This window comes from Zootoca vivipara, chromosome 6, assembly GCF_965207765.1.
Source record: "Zootoca vivipara chromosome 6, rZooViv2.hap1.1, whole genome shotgun sequence".
NCBI classification, from domain to species: Eukaryota; Metazoa; Chordata; class Lepidosauria; order Squamata; family Lacertidae; genus Zootoca; species Zootoca vivipara.
The window spans coordinates 48034022-48053588 of NC_142589.1; the positions used below are offsets into that span (position 1 = coordinate 48034022).

The following is a 19567-nucleotide window of genomic DNA, read 5'->3' on the forward strand; positions in this document are numbered from 1 at the left end:
TACAGTCATCTACAACTTTCAGCTAGCATTTCTTCATAAGCTGAGGATTCAATATGACATAAGGAAAAGAACAAAGCGCTCCAAGATAAGGGCTAAAATAATGAGAGAAAGGGACTGGTATGGTGATCACAGCTCATACAAACACTCTCTTCCACTGTGTGCTCTCTAAAACTGCTTTTTCCTGAGCGCATTCTTGAGCTGTGTTTAGGCCACTAGCCTCTTAACATCCCTACAGCTATGTATTTGTGTTTTTATATTGTGATTTTGTCTTGTGAACCACCCTGAGACCTGCATGTATAGGGTGGTACACTAATTTTATTGATGATGATGATGAAGTATTTATAAAACAGTGGTACATAAATATTTAAATAAATAAAACAGAGATATGGGAATAATAGAACCCTCAAACAGTAGTGTTGGAAGAGACCCCAAGGGTCATCTAGTCCAATCCCCTGCAATGCAATGCAGATAACGCAGCTAAAGAATCCCTGACAAGATGGTCATCCAAGGCAGACTAAAGATGAACAGGACTAGGGGTAGGGAGGAGAAAAATGCCCGACGTATTGTGCAAATGAGGCAGTGAACATGGACAGGCAGTTCAGGAACGAAAGAGCAGAGAGAGAGGAAATAAAGGGTAGGTAAAGGAGGCTGCAAAGTGCAGGAACGTTTATAATATACTTTAGTTTAGTTGCAGAGTCAAACGTTTCCTTACTGAGGTCTGCACAGCAGCAAAACGGCTTGTTGACTCGTTAAGAGTCTTTCTTAGTTGCGAATCCCTTTTATCCCTCTTAAAAACAATGCACATGAATCTGTGTTATAATAAAACAAACTAGTTTACTGTCAGATTCATACTTAGGTTACAAAATAAACTATATGTTACATATTAGTGAGTCTTAACAACTCCTTCATAGCATCTATCAGCAGCAGCAGCTTAACTGTTCAACGGTCCAAAGAAACTGACACAGAGATGACAGTTGGTCTTTCTTGGAATGTTGGAGTTGACTGGCACATCCCACACAAAGGAAAGTCAGAGCTGGCACACACCCCATTTATATACATTTTAATATTTCGCAGGCCTCTTCCTAACAAAGCGATAATGCTATCCAGGACGTGAAGGATGCCAGGCATTGTATCTGACACCTCATATATTCAAAACTAGTGTTCTGTTCCCTGAGTTATGATCGCCTTTCCACTGGCACATTACCTAAATACAATTACATTATTCAGGGCAAGATAAATAGATAAACAATAATAATAATAATAATAATAATAATAATAATGATGATGATGTAAGTTTATAATGCCATCATCACACTTCAGCAAAAAAATCAGTTCACTATATTCAATCACACACAAGACCTAAATAACTGACATAAGCAGTTGCCATGGGGATACAGTCCCACAGTTGTTAGTCAGAACACTGTTGGTATCATTTTGGGAGTGCATGCATGCACATTTAAGCCTCAGGTGGGGGAAGCAGAAGCAGAGTTGCATTTCTCAAATCATATTTTTACCTTAAGTCTTTGATTGAAAGCATCAAACAGCAGTTTGATTCCGTCCTGAGTCAGGTTAAGGATGAGGTCATGGCTAAGAGGAGACTAGAAAACAAAAAGAGAGAAATTAGTTGGTGGCAGCTGGGTTTTTTGTGAAGTTATGCTCTCCCACGACGGAAAGCCAAGGAAAAAGAACCTTGACACTGGTTTCTCCCAGCTGACAGAAGGAACAGTTCATTGTTCCATGAACATGACTGGAATAAAAGCTGCTGCTGCCAAATTCCCTCCCATTTACCTATTTAAATGAAACTAAAGGGCTCAAGATTCACATGCCACTTGAATTAGAAGCCCAGTGCTTTCATGGAAGGAAGGAATCCAAATATGGCATTTGTGGCTCAGCCTGAACAGCAAAGAGGAAAGAGTGTTTGCCACCCTCTTAGCACAAAAGAAAATTAGTGCTTTGAGGAAAAAGAAAGCCAGAGAGCCCCTGGTCTGCACCACCAACATATTCTAGCTAATAAAGGTACCAAAGGCATCATACACTTCTCAGATTTAGATGGACCTTGTGAGGCAGGATAGGCTGAGAGAAAGTGACTTGCCCAAATGGCCAAATGGGGAATGACCCTGGGATGAGCCATCACAGTTCTGCTACCACCAACAGAAATTTCACATCACATCAATGTGTTTCAACAGAATAATTTCATGCATGCAGGTGCCAATTATCAAATGAACAAAGCTCAAGCATAAAGCATCCATCCTATTGTTGTATACCATTAGCAAAAGCTGTTAAGGGCTTTATTGGCCAAAACCGAAATATTAAAAGCTGGCCTGGTAGCTAACTGGCAGCCAGTGTAGCTCCTTTGGAAGTGGTGTGATCTACATGCGATAAGCTACTTCAGTGAATACCCAAGTCACTGCATGCTATACTAGCTGCAACTTTCAGGCCAGCCCTAAAAGCAGTCCCCTGCTTTCCCCCCCTCTCTCCTAAAAGCAAGAAAACATATACTACCATTTGATGTTATAATTATTGTATCTGTTGAAATAAAGAATAATATTATGGGTACATTTTATATTATAAAATGAAACTAAAAACAAATATGTATTTTTTCCTATGGGAGTTCTTGTGAATACCAAGAGAATGCCCTTTTCAGGAATTATTATTGCTTTGCATGTTAAGTTTATGAAGAAACAGAAGCAATTCTCTCCAAGCAATGAAAACTGTCAACAAGCATCTCAACAGCGCTAGACTAGATGCAGGAAGAATATTAGCAGGCAACAGGGCTAAGTACTGATGACGCAAGCCTTGTTAGAAGGCTCCTGTACAGAATGTTTATGAATTTATGCCAGGTCTGAAAATCTCCTCAAGGATAGCAGAAGAGATCTGAAGGATTGTTTGATCTGAAGCTTTGCCTAAATCTTATTTTCCTCCTTCAGCAAATATTTCCATCAGGAAAAAACTGATTCCGAAAAGAAACAAGTATATCTTCTGAAGCATAAAAACAGAACTTCAAGTGTGTCAATGAAAATGGGGAAATATTCCAAAGGAATGAATGGGAGTTAGGTATCTAACTCCTCATGATATTCAAAATGAAACCTGACAGTGCATTTCTAAGAAAGAAATTTCTAGTTCTCAAGAAAAACAGATATAGCCTTCCCTGTGTGCTTACCAGAGGTAATTCTTACTAGCCAGAGGCAAGTCAAGGTGCCAGGCCCAAATATTATTAAAGGTCAACAGGACTCCAGAGACAGGAAGCTGAGCCACTGCTGTATAGCCACCACCACAAGTGCTGTTGTCTCAACAACTGCACGGCCAAAATGATGCAATCAACACAGCCAGCAGTCTGGAGAGTCACTGTCATGGCAGTGTGGATGTGACTCCCAGCAATAGCCTGGATATGGTGAAAAAAGCAGGAAGTTGCAAAACCTCCTAGAGTTAAAATGGCCAGGAAGGGTTATACACATAGCAATACAGTAGTGAGGTTTAAGCAACACTGACAGTCTACTTCCTCCTCCTCCAAGACAGTAAAGTTCCTTACAAACTGCTACAAGATCAGATTACTAAGGTTACCTTAACTTCAGTGAGCACAGTGTAGGATAAGCAACCACTTGAACCTCCACTTGGGGGAAAAAGTGAAGAGAAACTCATGGGCTGAAAAGGGTTGATTGATTCAGCAGCCCTTGCAAAGTCAAGAGCTTGACACTCTTCTCTTTCATCTGTTTTATCCCTAGTTAAGAGATCATGTAAACAATCACAGGGCTGTCATCTCAGTTTGCTGAAAGTGCCAAGTTCCCTCGAAAGCACCGAGTGATCTCTGAACAGTCAGCAGAAAAGCAGGACCAAAAAACCTTGAGAGTCCTAGTTTCCATTTAAAGACTTAAGTTGTTTGCTCCCCATCAGAAAAGTAAATGGGAGGCACCCTGTTTAAAACCAACAGCGACATGGGATCACCCTGATCTGTTCTTTCGCTTGTCCTCACATTGGGACACCTGCTTCCGATCTCTTCTTGAAGGGAAAAATACCATCAGAACCACTCTCAAGCTTTGACTGTATCAACAAGCTCCAAATGATGTTATATCCTTGGTACTAATGTTCTTATTCTTAAAGGTCTGGAATTTTCACTACTTTGGGTATGAGTAACAATACCGGGGAGGGGGGGAATAGTAATATGAGGCAATATTTCTATATTTCTATTTCTCTGGTCCCGCCCCCACCACAGTGAAGGGAAATGAGTGGACAGCGGGAAAGCTGCGCTTTTCGGGCTGTCCGCTCCTCCCCCTTTCCCAACAGCAACGTCAAAGGGGGAGGAGTGGGCAGCGCAAAATTGGCTACCTTCGCTCCATAACACGCAGCAACTTTTTCCCCTTCTGTTTTAGGAGGGGGGAAGTGCGTGCTATGGTCTGAAAAATACGGTAATTAAGAGAGTATGTACATGGCAGAGAGCCAAAAGGCCAGTATTTACTCACAATTATGCTAGTTATTGTTACATACTGGCCAGACAAATCACTCAGATATTGAGGATTTTAATACAAATTGAAGTCTGAGGCTATAATAAGAATATAAACTATTTTCATCTGCTTTTTCATAGAAAGTACAGTACATGTAGCAAGAGGTAGCAATGGGCAGTTCGTGTGTGTGTGTGTGTGTGTGTGTACACAAACACACATAATTCTCACCATTTCCCCTCCAGACAAAATTACTGAGATGGAAAAATGCAATGTTTATATGCTCATGAACTATACTGTTCTGATTTTTTGCTGCAGACCAGTAAAATAGGAGTAATTAAAAGAGCAGATTACTGTAACACTAACTGAACTTTTAAACATGCAACAGCAGCACAATTAAAATATCTATGAACTTTAAATTACTGCACCTGCTTTTATTTTGAGTTATTACTTAGAACCTTTATTAAAAATATGGCAGTGTACAAGAAAAACATTAAAACATCATAAAATTATTAGATAATAAAATACAGAACACATCACCAACACCGAATCATATTAATTTTCTGATGATGCTTGGAAAAACAGAAGTTTTCAGCAGGTAACAAGATATCACAATTGCAGGTGCCTGTCTGATTTCAATAGCAACAGTGCTACTATAATAATAGCCTGAATTTTCTAGAGCACACTGGAGAGAAGGGGTAGCATTTCAGATGCACTCCTCCTTATTATAGCAAGACTTCACTTACCTATTTCAACATTAGGACTAAACTTGCTTTTGACTAGTTTCAAATACTGTTGGCTGTACAGTCAGATAAAAGGACAGAAGCCAGCAACCAAACAATCACAACAACCACTCATGGTGCTTTCAACAGTTCAATTCCTAGAACAGAATGAGTATCTTTAATCTTTTCCCATCTCTTTCTGATTAAGAGGAAGACTTTGCAACCTTTCTTTCCCAACACATCAATTTTGTAAACTCCCTCTCTTACAGTAGAATACAGCTTTTGTAAAAAGCTGTATTTTGATCGGTCACTTAAAACTGCAAGCTGCAATAACATCAAGTCACAAAAGAAAATGTCTAGACAAGAAACAAATACTGTCAATTATTTTTTAAATGTATACATGTGCGTATGTGTGTCTGTATCTGAAAAAGCATGCTATTTTTAGAAAGGCACGTCCTCCAGGATGTGGCAACTGTAAAGGATGACTGGATGGCATGTGGCTAGGCAACAAACACAATGACATTACACAATATTTACATATCTTCCCATCCTTTCTGTGCAATTAAACATACAGAATACTTTGAAGCAAGCATGCTAGGTCACAACTTACCTGTTCACTGTAGAGAACCTGGACATTTTTTATGATACGACAGTGTTTCTGAAGAATTGCTACAGCCTGAGCCAATGGCATTCCTGCAAGGACAAAAACAAGAAGAGTTGGAGATGTTGCTCCCACTTAGCCATGTTGGCAAAAATGTGTTTGCTCAACAGGGTCAACATGTGGCAGTACTGGCTCAGTGGCCAAGAACAACAAGTTGAACACCACAAGCATTTCCAGCCAGTGACTAAACTTAGGCTCTTGTCAAATTAGAAGAAACCTGTGTTTCCAGAACAGGAACAGAAACAGCCATGTTAAGCCACTATGCCAGACTGTTTTCTAAGAAGCTAGACATGAGACAGCATTGCTAACCCAGGAGCATGAAATCACACATTAAATCAAATACAGTTTTACATCCCTTCACTGTATTCAGTACATGTAAGGATGGCAATCCTTTTTATATCCATACATTTATTCTGTTTCGTTTTGCCCAGAACCCTTACTAGTTAACCTAATCCCTCATTTCTTAAAACTTATGTGTGTCTGAAGTACACATTCACAGCTTTCTACTTCCTCTAACAAAAAGTTCATCGGGACCATTTCATACATTACTAGCAAGTATCCCCTCACCAGATCTCTGAAAGTTGTACTGGTACATGAGTTTTCAAACATTTACTTAAAGCGTTCATACTTTGCAATTTTAGGTATACACTTAAGCCTAAACACATATGCTTAAATACAGGGTGCTATCCAACTAATTTGTACTCACACAGACCCAATGAAATCAACGGACTTGAGTTTCTTAAGGCCACTGATTTTAATGGATTTACTCTAGAGTATGACTCATGTTGGATATCACCCATAACATGCACAGAAGCTACTATGATGCTACTATATTGGCAGCGGAGTCATCCCAGATCTTCAGTGCTTATGACGAGTTTGTTGAAAGGAGGAGAGTAAGCAAAAGGAAGAATTTCTAGAGTTGTTATTATGTGACCAATGTACAACTGTATTTACCTGCTCTGAGTTATTTGGATAAGGTATTCGGTGACTCTGAAAATAAACCCTCTTCTTAACATTCAAACATCCCTGGTGCTGAATTGCTTAAAAGTCTATGACAGTCTTCTCTAACCTGGGGCCCTCTAGATATTTTGGACTATGTTTCCAATCAGTTCCAACCACCATATTGAATGGTCAGGGATTATGGGAATTATAGTCCAAAATATCCAGAGAGCACCTGGTTGGAGAGGGCTGATCTATGAGGTAAAAAACATAATATAAAGAACAGAAAGATTTGATGCAATATTGATCCTTCAATTACTTCTCGGTGGGCAAATAAATTTCTTGATGAATTCGGGACTCCATGACAACCAAACTTGCGCATATTTTTCTTCTTTTTCAGCTGTGTGTAAATTGTCAATAAGCTCATGCCAGCTGATCTAGCAACAGAATTCTAACAGTGCTAGGTAACCTATCTGCACTCAGCTCAATATCTCTTGCTTATCAAGTGACTGTAATAATCCAAGGAACGGAACAATTTTTTCAAACCCGTAATACGAAAAGGGGAATGAAGACACTTAGACTGAGAGCCAAGTGAAGTGTGCGTGGTTGGGAGTCTATTGGCAAGGACAAGAAACTTCCCTCAAATTGCTTCTTATGCCGGCCACTTGTAAACTTATCCTGGAGGATTATTATCTTACAAATAAAGAGCACTAGTAATTTATAACCTAAAACTACAAGATCATGAGATGTTATTAAGTTCAAAGTATTTCCCAATCTTTCAGAAAATGAGCCTAATTAGATTTTTTGAGGCATATAGTGGTAAACAGAATGAAGATTTGGCATTTAGTTTTAGAGTTTGAGGCCCCTGACGGGTTCCGACTCTACCACAGGTCTCCCTCCTTATAAAAAGGCCGGCATACAGGTAAAGGTTGTCCAGCTTTATTCAGATAGTTGCATTGACAGGAAAGACAACACATGAATCCCCATGTTTCTGGCATCATCTCATATCCTGGTTTGGAGTACAAGACTTTCTTCAGGTTACAAATTAAACTTTCATAGTGAGCTCACCATTAAGAAATGCCTTTATCTTTAGAGCAAAACACATACACTTTCTTTCTTTCTTTCTTTCTTTCTTTCTTTCTTTCTTTCTTTCTTTCTTTCTTTGCTGAACAAAATGTATATACCAAACCACAGTTCAAAAGATGAGAGAAGCATTTTTCCTAATAGGCCTAAATCATTCTATCAAATAGCAACTTTTGAACTGGTTTTCCAAGAGTTTCACCACTTCAAGATATAAGATTAGTTTTTGCAAAAATTTAACAAATAATAGATTGAGCATGCTTGACAGAAGCTTCCAGTATCCTACATGCTTTTCAGCAAACTAAACCAGAAATTTCTTGCTTTAGGTTGGTCCACAGTCAGAAGTTCACAGGACTTCAATATCAATTATAATATTAACACAAAAAGGGATATAAATTCAATCCACATGCCTACAAAAAGATACAGTACACTGCTAAACAGGCCAGTTTCAAATTGCCTAGTCCAAGCATCCTCAAACTTCGGCCCTCCAGATGTTTTGGACTACAATTCCCATCATCCCTGACCACTGGTCCTCTTAGCTAGGGATCATGGGAGTTGTAGGCCAAAACATATGGAGGGCCGCAGTTTGGGGATGCCTGGCCTAGTCAATGGTCATGGTAAGCAGAAACTGTCTCAAAACTGCTTGGCACCCCACACACAGAATGAAGCTTGTCCACTCAATACCAGGGGTGAATAACTGGTTTTGTTTGCGCTGCAATGTTACTTGCTAGTGTTTTCACCCTAATGAAAAAAATGAGTAGGTTGTATGATGATGGGTCACCACTGAACCGGGGGCTAAGACTGCCCCCCCCCCTACCCATGACACTGGGTAATATGCAATTTAAGTTTTACTCAGAGTAGTAAACTCTGAACATGACTAAGTTAGAACATGACTAAGTTAGGTCCATCAATTTCTATGGGTCTACTCTGAGTAAAATTTAGTTGAATACCACCCATAATATTTGGGGTGAGTATCAAACCCAATCCATCAGAACCAAACCCTACCCTACCTACATTTCTCTGTCCTGCATTATTCCATTTCTAGATGTGATGCTAGAGGGTGTAAATATAAAACACTGCCATTATTACAAGACACATGCATATGAAGAATGGGCATGTATGTATACTGTGGGATTTCCATCCCTGAGGGCCAAAGGTGGAAGGTGAGATTTTGCCCTCACATCCCTCCTCCTAAATGCTGTGATGAGTCCTTTCCTCATAGTAAGGAATGGCCATTCATTTATGCAGGAGAAACTAAAGTAATGTGCTCAGAAACCATCTGAGTGTGTTGGGGGGGGGGAGAGGTAAAAATCCCAGTCACCCTACCCCCCCAAGAACCAAGACCTTTCTACATTACTCTATCCTGGGTTCAGATTCCTTGTCAGACAAAAGGTCTGCTGGGAACTGGCTTTTTAAACAAATCATTCAAAAAGATGGATTGGGAGACCTTCATTAATTTTCGGCACACTACAGTGGATTCTTCAAAAGATATTTATTTATATTTATTTGAAAAGCATGTTTAACTGTATAATTTTTTTATGCAGAATATAAAGAAAAGTTGTTAAATGCTTCTTTATTTGTAATCATATACTGTATAAGAAAATATAAAAGAAAATTGACATGTCCAACTAATAGGCCAGTATCCTATCCTTTCAATAGATCTCCCCAGGCTCTGGGTTTAAATTTTCTCCTGTGTTATTTATGCTCTTCTATCTAGGAGCTTTTAGGATCTGGCATGGGGTTCTTAAGCAGACTGCCATTCCTTCACTGTCCAGAGTCAAACACCCTTAGCTTCAGAAAAAGAATGGTGGGTGTCTTCTAGGCCACCAATTGGTCTAAATTTGAGTTCTCTTATTATTTAGCATTCATTCTACAGTTTTGTAAAGGACAGTGGGGGAGTAGGAACATCAATTAAGTGAGGAGTGCTGCATAACAAGGTTATTGGAAATTTAGAGCACCGTGGACTCCCCAAAAGAAAAGCAACTATATTTCCCTATTTGCAGGAGGCATAGTTTTAGGAAAGTTTGATCTTACAGAAACTGCAAGACCGGTATATTTAACCCTAAGATGAATGTTCAGGCACAGATCTAGCTACATCTTGGTTACACAACAAGCCAGAGATCAAAACCAGTGGAGTATCAGCTACTCCAGGGGAATTCAGGAAGAATTACTAATGGATCAGTCCCACTAGCTACTTGGGGAATCCCAGAGGAGATTCATTGCCAGCATTTAGAATGCTACAGAACAACATTGCTCTGCAGAAAGGATTTATCATCATCACCACATTACTAAAATGTTTGAGGTGGACAGCAATGTATTTGCAGTCGTCTGCCAAGGTAGCAACATGATAAAACAGTCCACTGCAGATGCTGCAACAACAGAAAGATTTCACATGTGGCTGCATCTGGTTTAGAACTGAAGCGATCCATCAACAATAACAATAATTATATGAAACAAAAACCAAAAACAGGCTGATACACTAAACCCACTTGTGAGCATACATACTAAGTAATGAGATGAAAAGATGAAGAATTCATATTCTTTCAGCCAACATTACCTAAAGAGTAAAAGCAGTCATATTGGCTTTAAGACAATAATCCAAAATCCACACTAGGGCAATACCTAATTATGGCATGCAAAGCTTGCACACTACTATTGTGATATTTTAGTATTGCCCTAATGTGGATTTTGCAACATTATTTAAAAGGATAATGACAACTAAGAGAATGATGCACCCCAATAACAGACAAGTGCCAATCACCTTTCATTTTTTTATTTGCTTTTAGGAAAAGTACGGTAAGCAAAGAAAAACAAGCTGGGATTGGTAGCTATGTACACACAGAATTAGATATATCTTACATACATATGAATTATTATTCACTTCAGATAACAAAACGACCTGATGACCTGTAAAGGTCATAAAGAGATGAAGTATGGAAGGAACAAGCTGTACCAAATACACACTTCAACAACATAATGGATGTGACTAAAAAAAAGTTGTCCAGCAAGTAAAGCTGGTCCAGAACCACCATTTCACATTAAGATCTAAGCAGAAATGCATAACCTCTGCATACAGTGTACGTTTGAAAACATACATCTCTGAACACCCAAAGCAACCTTAGTTCAAGAATGGTTTGTAACTAGAATAAGAATCTAGATAATGAGTTACTGCCAATATTAGTTCTACTCAGAGTAGACCAACTAAAATTAATGGGCATGATTAACTTAGGTCCCGTAATTTTAACGTGAGTACTCTGAGTGGAACTAACATTTGCTACAACCCTATAGATCTTAAAAATCATCAACTCATCATCAACTCATCATCAAAAATCATCAACCCCCCATCAACTCAACTCTGGATACACTATTCCTGTTCAAATAAGCCAATCCCACATAATCTTCACTATGAAACAAAAGTTTCAAGATAACTTGTTTCAAACCAACTATTGTTAACATTATCTAGAGTTTGATTATTTGAATGAAAGAGCAAGGTGTAGGTAAGCAAAAATGGAAGCAAGAACTTCCCAACTACTCACAGCTGCTCTGGGAGGTAGAAAAGTGGGGTGGGAGCATGTGAGCCCAAGGCTCACCCAAGCTCATTCATGTCATGCTTTAAACTGTGGTCTAGTGTGATGTCTGAACAGGGACAATGTGAAGATATGGAGCCTTTTTTCTCTGATAGTACTGCTGGTATACAAATCCTCCTCTTCTTACCAGAACTATTTGCTGCTATCTCTTCAAAATTCCTCTGGCATTAGGATGTGGAGCAAAAAATGCACTGGCTTTGAAACACAAAGGCTTTGTCCAATCAATCATAGTTCATTGGACCAAGAATAAGCGTAGTTCCTACATGCTGTCAACTCACCTCCCTCCCTTGTACTGTGCACTTTAATGGAAAATATCCTTAGTTTTGTTAAATCACAGTTTCCTTCTGGAGATTAAACCACACTTTCTCTGTCCAGATGTAATAGGCAATTGTTAAGAAACCCTGGAAGTTTTCCATTACACTGCATCAGAAAAAGAAGGAGAATGTGGGCACCCTGCTCGTTCTTAGTCTATAAACCATGGTTTACTGGACCAAGACCATTATTCCTGATCTGGGCCAAAAACTGCAGAGATCTCAGCTCCTGATATCCCATCACCACAGGATGCCTGAAATATTTGGGAATCAGACCCTGGTATTTCTCTGTGAAGTATGTAAAATGTAAAGGTAAAGGACCCCTGACAGTTACCGGTAAGTCCAGTCGAGAACGACTCTGGGGTTGCAGCGCTCATCTCACTTTACTGGCCGAGGGAGCCAACATTTGTCCGCAGACAGTATTTCCGGGTCATGTGGCCAGCATGACTAAGCCGCTTCTGGCAAAACCAGAGCAGCACACGGAAATGCCGTTTACCTTCCCGCCGGAGCAGTACCTATTTATCTACTTGCACTTGACGTGCTTTTGAACTGCTAGGCTGGCAGGAGCTGGAACCGAGCAACAGGAGCTCACCCCGTCGCGGGGATTCGAACTGCTGACCTTCCGATCGGCAAGCCCTAGTACTGAGGTGTAATTTGGCTCCCACCCAGTCTTAAAATTGTGTATAAACGATAACTAAACACAAGTAAAATGCAGAGACTGGTTTCCCCATGTAGTACAACTGGGTTGAGTGTGAGTGAGTGGGTGACAGTGGGTGAGTGTGTAAAAGTCTGCTGTGTGGCGGAGAAGAAACTATACACAGTAATCTGCCTAACATATGCATAATCTATAAACCAGTTTACATTTATACACTTATCTGTGGGCCCAACAACATACAGCCACCCTTCAGCAGATCAACTTTGTTTGCTCAAAGTATTAAATTCCTAGTAAAACCCTATTAATCTGAAGCAACACAAGGAACTAAAAACACACAAAAGGTTATTGACTTTCATATTAGTTCTGAAACCAATTTTTACAGAGCTCAGTAAAACACCACCATGCCTTCATTTAAGGCTTTCATTACCACTATCACCAGATGTTGGAAGCAGTACACTGTGGGAAAACATCCTGTATGACATGAAAGTCTGGTAATGCAAATCTACTACAGAAACCAAGACAATAGTAAAAAGGATTCTTCAGTTAGGTATAGATTGTTCTATTGATTACATTTGCTTCTGCCTTTCCTGCAAATAGCTTATAGTGGTGTACACAGGATTATTCCATATTATCCTTAAAACAGCCATTGTTTCTTTTCTGGGGGGGGGGGACGCAGGGGTACACATACCCCTAAACATTTTGTGAATCTTTGTACTTTTGTCCATTTACTGTATTTATTTTTCCTTATTTGAACTATAAAATGGTGATTTTCTTGAGTCAAAATGAGAGTGCCCCTAAACATTTTTTTAAAGAAAAAAAGCGCTGAAAACAGCCATCCTGTGAGGCTAGATGTGCAAGTCATTATTGTTTAACCTAAGATCACCCAGCAACATGGGGAAATTGGAACTCACATCTCCTGGACCCAAATCCAACACTCTGCCACATAGATTGATGCAGAGTAAGTGATCCAAGAAAATAAATCAATTCAAAACTTTTGCTTATTCCTTTCCATACAGGTTTCTAAGGCAGGTCACAACAAATAGTTTAAAAATCACTTCAATTAGTCCTTTCTCTGACTGGAAGCAACTCCAGATTCAACTACTAGTACCTGTTCTCAAATCACTTTAAAAACTTGTTTAAATTATTCTTCTAAATAGCATCACAGCATTTAACAACCATCATTCAAATTAGTATTGTGGGCAAAAATCTTTGTCTGGAAAAATACTCTGCACCTTTCACGCACCCAGCTTCCAGCAAGGCTAAATGCTGTTCTGAGCAATAGCCATGTGACTTCTGATGGCTGTTGCTAAACATGCTAGAATTACTTGAGGAAGAAGTGCCAAAGCAAAGCATAAACAAAACATGACCCCGTTTAAGGGCATCCACAGAAGCATCTGTTGGTAAACTCATTTGACAAATAATGTGGAAGGTAATTCTGGACACAATCCCTTTTGAAGAGTTCAGGTGTGAAGCCCTATTTTTAATTCTCCTAATGCAGTAAAAATCCTTACATGTAGTAAGCTACCGTGTTTCCCCTTTTTTAAGACACCGTCTTATAACTTTTTTCCCTCAAAAAAACACACAGTGGCTTATTTTCAGGGGGTGTCTTTTTTTTAAAAAAAAAGTGCTGGTACAACTGGGACCCACTGGCTCAGGATGCTCGGTGCTCTCTTCTGCACATTGCTGGGCGCGTTGTTGGCGCTGCCAGTTCCGAGCGCCTGCAGGGTGGGGTGGGGGTGGCAGTGCTTTAAACCCCCAACCCTGTAGAAAGCAATGGAAGTTATGGACTGTAACAATCCTTAAGAGGCGCAGGTCTTAAAAAACCCCTGGTATCACCCTTGAAGCACAGCCTTCCAAAGTCAGGGGGGAATAGGTCTGTTTAGACAAAGGAAAGGATCGGGGGTGATTCTGTGCCCTGGGACCCACAGAACTACTTTAAAAATCCCAACCTGGGGGGGGGGTCAAATAGTGAAGCCCCATAGCCCTGTAGCAACAGAAGGCACATTCTGAAGCACCCGAGCTGTTCGGTTCCATAAAAAATCCAGGAATTGTAAAATTAACAACAATAATGGGGGGGCACTCTATCCAAAGAGTTAAGAAGGAATGGGAAAGTGTTGAGTTATATATGGAAAAATATGGAAAGGAAAGTTAGTTAAAGATAAAAAATAAATAATTATCGCAAGGGGAAAAATAACATCATAAAGGGTAATAATATTAAATATAAAATAGACAACACAACAGAAAAAGCAAGTATATGACTAAATGAGATCGCACAGGAGTGAGGGAAGTGGGGAGAGAGGGAGGGGGGTAAGGAATGGAAGGAGGCAATGGTTGGAGGAGGGTATAGGGGGATGAATTAAAGGAAAATTAAGACTGAGAAGCGCATGGTTTTTGTTTTTTAAAGATGCAAAGGCTTGCAATCAGCCAAAGTATAGAGCCCAACTTCTAGGAGACTGCGATCTACTTGCGGATTTATAAACTGGAGGTGATCTACCCCCGTTATATTGGTGTTCAGGTCAGAGTTGTTTTTAGAGAGAGGAAATATCCCATTTTTGAGGTTAAAGTAAAAGTTCCTGACCTTTTTTTTATAATGAGGAAATGCTGCTAAAACTCCGTTCTTCATTCCACGAAGGGGAGAGGGGGCGGGGCCGGGTGCTCAAAGACAAAAGAAATGGAAAAGGAGATAGCGATCAAATCCAGCCTCGCATTCATGCAGCCGTCGGGAGAGGCAGGGGCTGCAGCCGAGTGCTGCTTCACAAACAAACGGGGGAAAGTGCTTAGAACCCAGAGAATCCAGCTGAAAAACACGAAGCAGCAACAGCAATTGCACACACACCATCCCAAGCCAGCACAGTAACCAAGTCCCAAAAGCAAGAAAGGACTCAGCAAACACTGCTGCGGCCGGCGTTGCTGCTGCTGACTCGGGGAGCTCAGTGATCTCTTCCGCACAGCGCCTATCACTATGGCTTATTTTCGGGGTACGGTTTATATTTCTCAAATGCTTAGAAATGCTGCTATGGCTTATTTTATGACTACGCCTTAAAAAGGGGGAAACACGGTAGTATGTAGTAAGTAGCGTTAGCACCTCAGTGAAGAAAAATTTAGCATAGTGTTCTCTCCTGGGGTGCTAACTTACCACATTCAGAGCTTTCTATATGAGGAAGAAGCTGTACAGCCCAGATTACCCTCTCAGTCTACCACATTCAGTGTAATGTTCAGAATGTCACTCAAAATAATTCCTTCCTTGAAATTATCATCATATGCTTCAACATGTTAATTTAACTCTCAGAACAACACTGGAGGGAATGCCCCTTTGTCCCAATATACCCATCACTTCTCATTATAAACAAGATGCTAACAAAGGCAACAAAGTTACTTACCCAAGGTGAATTCCCATTGTTCATTCCCAAGAGATCGCTCGGGAACCACTTCCAGATCTAGCATTGGCCCAGGCAGAGGAACGGCCCAGTAATCACACAGCAGAGTCACAACGTTACTGCAGTTTGACCTGAACAGGGAGAGAGAACACACACCCAGGCTTATGTGTCATCCTTCTAATCTAAGGTCATAACCCAAAGCAACATGTAAACACTCCTTGTTGCTCAAACTCTTGATGAGGAAACTGCTGATCCTCAAGGCTGGCCTTTTGTTATTGTTAAATAATGTTATTATTAATTAGTAGCAATACACAATCTAATCTCCCTTCTGCCTATGCTGTGCAAGATTTTTGAAGGATTTCCCACTCCCGTAAACATCCAAAGCTTTAAGCACACACACTAATTATATTTCTCCAACACTGATTGATCAGGCTACTTTGGCCCCATCATAGACTGTGTATCTCTCCCTCTGAACTTGCTCACTTTCAGGCTACATCCATATTCAACAACAGATATATACAGGATAAGTGCTTTGAGAACTGATAGGCTTGCAATCTGGCCTGTTTTTACTTTGCCTTGTCCTTCTGCCAGGAACAAGTGAGCTATAATGATTTCCTCACAACCATTACTTGGGATAACCCTCCTAATTCTCCCCAACCCTTCAGTGAGTGCCTTATGCAGGTGGAAATGGAGAGGGCTTTCTGAATACTCCAACTGTTCCTAAGATACTCAGTGTGCAAAAGCCAAAAGGCCTTGCCACTCTGCTTAAGGTCAATCTCCCTTCTCACGCTTGAGGCCAACTGATTGGAGCTGTGGTCTAAAACGGGCATAGGCAAACTCCGGCCTGCCAGATGTTTGGGACTACAATTCCCATCATCCCTGACCACTGGTCCTGTTAGCTAGGAATGATGGGAATTGTAGTCCCAAAACCTGGAGGGCCGGAGTTTGCCTATGCCTGGTCTAAAACAGCTAGAGGGCACCAGAGTAGCAAAGGGTAACTCCAAAGGCTCTCTCCCTCATAGGAGGAATCCCTAGGACAAGGAGAGAGGGAGAGAGGGAGTTATCCAGAGTAGGCAATGTGGGAGACAAATACCCCCTCCATGAAATACTGGTTCAAACAGAACCAGAAGGCAAATGTGCTCTCCCAAAGGCCTGAGAACACCTGGCTCTGGCCCACTTCTCACGAATTTTCATAGGCACCAGGTCTCCTCTTTCTCAGCAAAAACTATTTGCCCAGGAGAGGGGAGGAGTGATCAGAGGGTCCAAAAACATCCCCCTCCCCACCAGCATATATAAGAATGTCAACCTGGCAATAGAAACTCTCTCTGCAAAACAAAAAAAAATGTATATATGCACAGGCAAGCCAGGAAGACCCCACCAAACAGAGTGAACTCAGCCACTGTGGGCTGTTACCTTCCTCAAAACAGCCACAGCCAAACACACATACACACAGGTAAATAATCTGCCTGCCCATGAGATACAAGAAAGTCACCCCCAAATGTCCCCCAACTCACTCCAGACACACACCCTCAGGGCCCACCCATTCCCCCCTATGCAAAACAAACTCCCCCACCCTACCAAATAATACTCCATAGTGCTCAACATCCCATGAATGCATATTGTAGCTCACTACCCTTAGGCACTATTAAACCTCTCCCAATTATGAAACCAACTACCGTACCTGCCCTCAGGGCTGAACTCCTGTCACCCCCCCCAACCCATCCAGAAAAAAAACCCGACTTGTTATTATCATTATCACCATCTATTAATTTGTATACCTCCCTTCATGCTGTAGGGAAAGCAAACTCCTGGACCCTACAGCCCCCAGATTCAGACCTTGAAGAGAGAGGGGCACCCAACCCCTCTTCGGCAACAGAATTTCTTAAGAAAACCCCCCCAAACTCAGTCACAATACCTTAAAACAAAAAAATCCTCACTCAACCCCAGCTACTATGGGGTTTTTCCCCCATAGTGTTGGTGGGAAGACTCTCAAACCTATTTCCCCTCCTCGTGGGGAGGGCCAGAGGGTTGACCATCTTCTCTCTCCCCCCTTGAAGAAACACAGTTATCTGAGGCGGCTGTGGGGCGGGAGGGTCTCTTTCGATTCCTCTACATGCCCCTTCCCTTCATAAAAGAAAAATAAAGCCCAGGAATAAAAAGGAGGCTGTTGATAAATGGGGCCGGGGGAGCAACCCCATTTTCTCTTTGCAACCCCCACCCGCGCAAAAAGAGACTCTGAGGTGGGGGGGAGGATGGCTCACAAAGGAGGCGCCCCCCTTCCTGCCCCAGACTGAAGGCAGCCTCCCCCCGCCGCTCTCCTCGCGCCCCCTCGTGCCAGCGCCCCACCGACACCCCCGGGGGGGAGAGGCAGCCGAGGGGGCCCGCTCGTCTCCCCCGGGGAGGCGGGCGGGGGGCACCGGAGGGGCCCGCGGGGGGAGGGGGCTGGCGGGGCTGCGACTCACCTCACTTGCGGCTGCTGAAAAAATAAAAAAAGGGAAATGCCTTTTGCAGCCGCCGCGGCCGTCAGGCGAGAGGGAGGAGAAGGAGGCCGGCGCTGGTGGAGGGAAGGCCCGGGAGAGGAGGAGGAGCCGCGCAGTGCCCGCCCCTTCGCCCAGGGGGTCGGGGAAGGTGCTGGGATTCCCGGCTGCTTGCTGCTCTTGCCCTTCTCCTCCCCGCTTATATCCAGGGGCGCACGCAGGAACTCTGCACGCGCCCAGAGGCATCTCCGCATTCCCCTTGCTTATTTCGGACACAGCCCCGCTCCTTTCTTGCTCCTTGGCCTCCTCTGCCCCTCCAAGTATCAAAGGGAAGGGCGCTCTGCATGCGCTCAGAGGAAACCTCCCGCATTGTCCTTTTTATTATGTGTGATTGAAACCCTGCTATTACGATCCTGCGCCTGAGGGTAGGATATGTTCGAGGAAGCTCGCCAAAGCCTTGCCAAGGAGCTGGCTGGTTAAGTGCATGCTTAGGGTTGCCATATTTCTAAAAGTAAAATTGATTGTCTTTTTTGGGGGGTGGGGGGAATCCAAATTGTTGAGCTTTTTTTTTTGTCTGGTGGGAACCTAACCCCAAAATACTGCTTTTAAGCTTTTTGAGCTGTTTTCACTGCTTTTTCCACCGCGTTACCATCCATCTGGGTTTTCCATGACATTTTGCCAATTCAACAAAAAACATTGACACCATTTTTACCCCCTAAAACCATGGCATGTAAGGAATTTCCCTTACGTATGACAAGCCTATGCATGCCCAAAGGATTGCTCTGTGCCGATGGTTGGGCCTTTCCCTGCACCCACCCCTCAACAAAGTGCCCTTCTCAAGGCGCAAGCCTAGCCAGTGTGTATGCGCTGCCCTGCCCAGACAAGAAGACCTCCCTATTGGCCTCGCTGATGTGATCCAAAAAAGAGCAATATGTTTGGCACCAGCTTGGCTGCAGGAGTTGCCAGAAGGAGGCATACAAAGTGTCATCCAACTCTCTTAATGACTCCATTCTGGATGACATAGCTACCAAGTTATCCCTTTTTTACAGGGATTTCCCCTTATGCTGAATAGGCTTCCTCGCGAGAAAAGTGAAAACTTGGCAGCTATGCTGGATGATGATGATGATGATATGATCATGGGGCCTGATCTAGCAGTGACTGACCCGAAACAAGACCTGCGGTTGCACTGGATAGTGATGGCAGCTAACCTGGATGGCTTTAAAAGAGGATTGGACAAATTCACGGGAGTGACTGTTAGTGACAATTGTTATGCTCTGCCTGCAGGGTGAGAGGCAAAGGCTGTGCTGGAGGATCAAGGGCTG

The 19567-nt window shown here is 42.1% G+C and overlaps 1 protein-coding gene across 2 annotated transcripts in view; it reads right to left on the reverse strand.

Annotated features, from left to right (window-relative positions):
- The window catches only part of PHAF1 (phagophore assembly factor 1), a 42822-nt gene extending 24201 nt beyond the window's left edge, over positions 1-18621 (reverse strand). Inside the window, exons 1-4 of one of the 2 annotated variants that reach the window (XM_035118226.3) lie at positions 18231-18621; positions 15772-15899; positions 5769-5851; positions 1515-1598 (exon numbers count right to left, since the gene is read on the reverse strand). In XM_035118226.3, coding sequence (XP_034974117.2) covers positions 1515-1598; positions 5769-5851; positions 15772-15899; positions 18231-18499 — 564 coding nt within the window. In that variant the 5' untranslated portion in view covers positions 18500-18621. Of the gene's footprint in view, positions 1-1514; positions 1599-5768; positions 5852-15771; positions 15900-17546; positions 17618-18230 lie in introns of those variants that run through there. The other variant, XM_035118224.3, reaches the window with a different exon arrangement.
- Between the last annotated feature and the right edge of the window lie 946 nt (positions 18622-19567).